We start from the raw sequence: 6,525 nt of genomic DNA, 5'->3' as shown, positions 1-6,525 counted from the left end.
GGTCAGGCGTTTTTAAGCCGAAAAAATACAACGTATGAAATAATTTGTCAGGAAAACGAACGTGAAAGCAAAGCCGGAAATTCAAGTTCATTTGTTATCCTTTGTCGCCCTCTATTGGTACACTTTCAAAACAGCAACATTTAAAAAAGTGAAAAAGTGAAAAAAAAATATCTTCCACAAATTTATAGTAGGTAGTTCAAGCGGTCTATGGACATACCAAAGAAAATAAGACATATTTGTATGAGAAACATGACTTTAATGTTCCAATAAACCATCGATTTGTCAAATAAGGTGAATCATTTACTGATGGGAGCAACGGTTTACCAAAACAGTATTGCTGAACATATTGGAGGTTTCCACCAAAAAAAAAAAAAATATCAATCGTTATCATGCCCGCTAGCAACCACTGTTTTGCTGAACCGTTTGAAATTAAAAACTGAGAAGCAAATACTTTACAAGGGTTCTACTCTACTGTACCTAGCGGTAAAGCCTAGTAGTGACCACATAACGGGAGGCTCAGGAGAAGATAAGCGCAAGTAAATATAGCAGAGTTGTGTGTAATCCACTCTTTTCATGATCCAGTGCACTCATGCTACGACGGTGGGAGGAAGAGAGTGGACATCCATATTTGTCGTTTGGATTTATTCGATTTGGGACCACACAAACCTAACAGGAGGTATCATACTTGTTGAAGGAATGACACTGGTAAAGAGGGTGCCTGCGGAACGTTTAAAATCAAGATGCACAACGTACAGCCATTTTTTTTTTACCCATAGCTAAGTGGAGAGGACACTATAGTTTTGTTCCCATAAATAAGGCAGAATGCTGAGTCCATAAGAAATGGAAAGGTATTACATTTAGCCAAATTGGACAGTGAGGTGACATGGTGACATTTTTTTTAGATGACCTTCTTTAACTCATCGTACAACACCAGCACAAAAGCGCCACCCATGCCTCGGAGCACGTTGGACCACGCGCCTTTGAAGAAGGCCTTGCCGCCCTCGTCGCGGGCGATCTTACGCCAGCAGTCGATGGTGCCGCTGTACATGATGTCGGCTGAGCGAGACGCGAAAAGTCAACGTTAGTTTTACGGCCGTGTATGAATCACTTTAATAAAACACACTGAATGTGCATTAGCTCACCCCCTTTGCGTCCGGACTGCATCATCATACGTCTACGGACGGTGTCGAAGGGGTAAGAGGTCAGGCCGGCGACAGCCGTCACACTCTGGGCGATCATCCAGCTCACCAGGATGTGAGTGTTCTTGGGGTCAGGCAACATACCTGTAAACAACGCACATCAGTCAAATATCTAAAAAAAAAAAAAAAAAAGTCAAACGGGGGTGGGGGCGGTATGTCATGCCTACCCTTAGCGGTGTCGTAGATGCCAAAGTATGCGGCCCTGTAGATGATGATCCCCTGCACGGACACGTTGAAACCCTGATACAAGCCCCTCAGACCGTCGGACTTAAAGATCTTGACCAGACAGTCGCCCAGACCGTTGAACTCCCTCCCGGCGCCGGCTTTTCCGACGTCGGCGGCCAGACGGGTACGGGCGAAGTCGAGGGGGTACACGAAGCACAGGGAAGTGGCTCCGGCGGCGCCGCCCGACGCCAAGTTGCCGGCAAAGTACCTCCAGAACTGAGCGCGCTTATCCACGCCGTCGAGGAAGATCTTCTTGTACTTGTCCTTGAAGGCGAAGTTGAGGGCCTGGGTGGGGAAATACCTGATGACATTGGCAAGGTTACCTCTCCAAAAGGAGAGGAAGCCCTGCTCCTTGGGGATACGGACGACGCAGTCCACAATTCCCTTATACTGCTTATCGGCTGTGATCTGCTTGCTGGCATGTTGCACCTGGAATGAGGATGGAGAAGAAAGATATCAGTTATGTAAGAGCAAAGCCAATTAAGCGAGAAGCGCACGACACGACAAGGTTGCGACCTTGCTACCTATTAAATCTCAACGTTTAACACTATTCAAATAATTATTCGTCGCTATCAGCTCGATGGCAAACTGAGGCGGCGTGCAGCTGGAATTTAATGTGCCGATAAGGGTGTACTGTATTAAGCTCAATTTACAAGAATGATGAAAATGATTGGTAGTGGGACGGGAAAATACTAAATGGGCAAATAAAAAGATGTAAAACGTGTCGACCCGGTTGAAAGAATAACAAGACAGAACTATAAAAACATCCCACAAGACGCCTTCCACGTTAGCTTACGGTAGGCTGTCGGTTAAAATACAATAGACTATAAAATGCACAAATTCCGCAATAACACATGGGTATATCAAACATTGTGATTTTAAGGGGTTATTTCGTTTTATGGACATTCGTACACGGTGTCCCCAAGCCGCTTGCAAGTGTTTGTCCTTTGTTAGCAACGCCGGCTAAGGTTAACGCGGAGGGAAGCTAGCATTAGCAGCCGGCTCGTGTAGGTCATACCCAATCCCGTGATGACCTTACATCCTTTAACCATAACTTTCGCCATCTAGACATTTAAAACACAACACAGCGGCAGGAAAGTGCTTTTCTCGAGGCAACGTCCGAGTTGTCAACATCTATTTGAAAGACAAACGATCTACGCCGCATTTAGCAAATTGGTACAAGCTAGGAAGCTAGCAAGCGAGCGTCAAAAAGGCAGCTTTTTTCCCGGAAGACGTTTTTTTACCTGAAGGAGAAGTTTGACTCTCTCAATGGGTGCGACGGCTGTTTTGGAGATGGCAGCGGAAATGCCACCAGCCAAAAAGTCCTTGGCGAAAGAGATAGCTGTCTCACTCATGGTGCGATGTTCTTGATGTGCGTTTCAGATAACCAGTACAATGCGGATTTCCCCCGTTGCCCTTTACGGCTGTGGCCTGCACCGACGAAATGGCCGATTGGAAAGCCGCGTTGCGGATTTATCTCGGCGATAACTCGCGATATAACGCGAGAATTGCACTTTGACGTCACACACAATACTTTCGATGTACGCCCTCCTACGCAGAACGTTTCCTGGTGACGCCTAAACCAGATGCCTCAATGAGTGAATGAATCGTTGGTGCAGTACGTCAACACGTCTCCCATACTGGATGTGGCATTCTGGACTGAACTCATCTCAATTCCAGTCGTTATAATGTGCTGTTCACGAAACAAAAGAACATAATCAAAATGCAAATGTTATGCTGAGAAGAACTAAATAGACGAAATATCCGTCTATCACTAAACTTCACAAACGCAAAGTACACTTGCAAGCGGCAAAGACATGAGACAACGACCTCTCCACATCCAACATGGTGGCTTCAGCCACATAAAAAAGGCGCTCAAGTTACCATCTATTTCCTACTGTTTGTGAACACACCAGATACGGTTCCCCTGATTTACAATTCATTCTCATTTATTAACACATGCATACGTATGTGGTATGCTTTTTAAAAAATGTTACTAGTTATATTTTAAACCAATTTTCTAGTTAGTGAATCCACACAGTTCATTAAAGTTGTACAGTCAGTGTCGTGTGTTTGCATGCGACATTTGACATCTTAGGTTACTGAATGTCGGAGAGGTGTCACCTTCAGTGTTCTTGAATGCCACGCGACTGTCATGTCTACACACATGCTGGAACGTAATCGGGGACATTTTGTTTTCAAACGTGATGTTTTTTTGAAACAGGCAATGACACTAAATTATGAGTACTGTATTTAAACAATACTGTACAAATCCAATTCTATGTGGCGTGTTATGTTTTTATGGAATGATAAAACATTCCACCCTATTTATTAATGTCGACTTGTCAACAAAATGTTCAAATGATGCATTCACTGTACAATTATACATATGTTCAAAATGGCTTTCACGTGATAATTATACTTATGTTTAAAATGGCTTTCACATGATGGACTCCTGCCATGCCTGTGCAATGACAAGAGCTCCAGAAACGTCGTTTTATAATTATTGTTAGGCCACCTAATCATACAATTCTGAATCCTGTAGTCTCAAAACCCATTTGTTTAAAATCGCATTCACAGTTTAGTTTAATCTGCTATTTTTATTATTTATATTTTTTATTCATGGTTTTATTGTACTGTTGTTTATTGTTCCATGGTTCTTTTTGATTGTAAAGTGTCATTTGGTGTTTTGAAAGGCGCCTGTAAATAAAATGCATAATTATTATTTGTGTAATTTACAATGTCGGCCGTTAGAGGGCAGTGCTGCCATATATTAAAATCACACTCGTCTCAAGGAGATGAGCAATTTGAATGCCGTGTAATAAATGCGTTTTTTTTAAACAAACATGTACGCGAGATATCATAATAGCGTGACTTAAATTTTCATTTCAGGTGGAAAGGTGTTTTGTTAATGGCATTTTTTTTTCTTTTTGTCACTCAAGCATCTAGGTCAACAATGTCAAAGTCAAGTATCGTCCTGAAGTCACATGCTAATGCAGAATTACCTTCATTTTTCAATGACGAGTGATTCCAGAAATACTACAAATATGACCGAGTAATGAAGAAATATGCAGACTTTTGTTTTTTTTTAAGCCACAGGTGACACATGCATTTCTGCTGTAATGGAATCCGCCATCTCAATCTGTTATGAGACTTCATTGGGGGCTGATCTTTTAATAAACCAAGATCCCATTCCAACAGGCTTGCACGATCATTGTCTTCCTTAGTGAATGAAAAACAGTCAATATTTACAGCGCGATGCAATTCTATTTTCATGTCGTTCCGTGATGACAAAAAGGACACCAAGCCACAGGCGAGCTGCTGCAGCAGTGGGAAAAGTAAAGATTTCACAGTCCCAATCCTGCTAAGGGCTGATATGAAAAAAAAAAAAACGTTTCTACGGGGTCCGCAGTGGTCTCGCAAGCGAGGTAGGCAGGGCCGGAAACATGTTTCATTTATTAATTAATATCACCCACTAGTGTTGTAAAATACAGATACTAAGAATGTATTTCACATACCCTGTTACTTTGTATATATACGATACGATACGATACGACACGATACGACACATATTGATTCATATAATAATGTATATAATTTAACTATTTTTTAAATCTTTGGTCAGAAACAATGTATAACTACGTTTTTTGTGTTATGTGAGTTAGTGTATGAGCTTCCTTAAATCGTAGGTTGAAAAAAAATGAAGAGGTAACTTCATTATGAGGCAGCACTACTACACCCATTGATTTCACTTTTTTAAGTTTCATTCTTAACAATTTACATGACTTGCAAAACGAAATCGAAACATAATTTGACAAAGAAGATACTGTAAATATGACATAAAATGGCAAATAAATCTTAAAAGATGCCATCATGGTTTGTATGTCGAACTGTCGCGGCTTGGAATGGAAGCGAATTTACACGGGACAATCTCTTTTTGTCAATGGATGCTACGGCTTCTTGTTTGCTTTTAACATTGAGTTTATAGCAGTCATGCACATTTTACCATGAAGTCCCCGATGCACTGGTGAAAAGGACACTTTAATCTTCTCCTCTTTCAGATAGATCTGCCTCATACAACAGAGGGCGTAGAAAGTTCCTAAAATGTGTTTTGTGTTGTCAGATTATTTGTTATTTAGTTGTTTAATGTTGTTGTGACTTCAAGATGGCGCCGTGAGAGTGGCTGCCTTTACAGCAACTCCTGTATTTTGTTTTTCTACCTCTTCCTTTCCTTTCCTCTTCATTTTATAACTTTGCTGCTGTGAAATATAAATTATTTCTCCACGACGAGATGATTAAAATCTAATCCAATCCAACCCCCAAAGAGGGATGTGGCAGCTAACTCCTCAACTAACTTCAACATAGTTCCTTGCCGTGCGATACTAATACTAATACCAATACTAATAATTTAACTTACAAGCACCTTTCTGAACACAGAAGGACTCTTTACAATTAAAAGACCAATACACAGAACAACAAAACCATAAATAAATATGATAACTATATCAACAAAGCAATAATACAATCAGTATTCGACATGGCATTAGCCTCATCTCAAAATCAGCAAATAGGTGCGTTTGTTTCAGCGATTGATTCCATTGTATCTAATATTATGACTCATTAAACTCGTCTTCAACTCAAGTTGTGAAATTTTAAAACCAGCAGGTAAATATGTCTTTCAAATCTACCTCCACCTCGCTGTCATTGAGCATCCCCAGCTGTCCATCTCGCCATGTCAGCGCGAACAGCTGTTCCCCCCCGGGAAACATTTGGAGCAACTCACGGGATTATTCGTCCTTTTCCAGGGGCCCGTCACGTGACCCCCTTATCATAACAGGAGACGCGAGCTTTGCCTCGTCCCATTTCGGCGAGCGGACAAGTGTGGAGCCACACATATGAGAACTTGCGAGGGGGAGCATTTGGGACCTCTTTTTTTGGACATTTCGATTAATCAAAGCGCGGACGGACGTAAGAGACGCGGATGGAGGAGCAAAGATCGCGAGAATTTGCGCGCCGCCACCAGTAGCGCTCGCCGCTCGACGTCGCTACTCGCTCGGTCGCGCTCGCGGTGTTGCTGTTGGCCAACTTTTGTGCATTTCTT

At 42.0% G+C, this 6,525-nt stretch overlaps 1 protein-coding gene across 1 annotated transcript; it reads right to left on the bottom strand.

Annotated features, from left to right (window-relative positions):
* Positions 1-235: 235 nt before the first annotated feature.
* On the bottom strand, positions 236-2,875 carry LOC148886566 (ADP/ATP translocase 2). The gene is made up of 4 exons (XM_089016632.1): positions 2,669-2,875; positions 1,367-1,853; positions 1,143-1,283; positions 236-1,056 (listed from the first exon to the last, which is right to left on the bottom strand). Exons 1-4 carry the CDS (start codon positions 2,777-2,779, stop codon positions 899-901), a joined length of 897 nt encoding a protein of 298 aa, XP_088872758.1. The 5' UTR covers positions 2,780-2,875; the 3' UTR covers positions 236-898.
* Between the last annotated feature and the right edge of the window lie 3,650 nt (positions 2,876-6,525).

The sequence above is a fragment of the Hippocampus bargibanti genome, linkage group LG16, assembly GCF_051943395.1.
Source record: "Hippocampus bargibanti isolate YZ-2025 linkage group LG16, ASM5194339v1, whole genome shotgun sequence".
NCBI classification, from domain to species: Eukaryota; Metazoa; Chordata; class Actinopteri; order Syngnathiformes; family Syngnathidae; genus Hippocampus; species Hippocampus bargibanti.
Note: the sequence above shows the minus strand (reverse complement) of the source record. Positions and strands in the feature narration are given on the sequence as shown.

Coding starts and splice junctions, on each gene's coding strand:
- LOC148886566 (XM_089016632.1), bottom strand. CDS start 2,779: ATGAGTGAGACAGCTATCTCTTTCGCCAAGGACTTTTTGGCTGGTGGC. Junction 1,284..1,366: donor CATCTACGACACCGCTAAGG/GTAGGCATGACA, acceptor CGTTGTTTACAG/GTATGTTGCCTGACCCCAAG. Junction 1,057..1,142: donor GCAGTCCGGACGCAAAGGGG/GTGAGCTAATGC, acceptor CGTCTCGCTCAG/CCGACATCATGTACAGCGGC.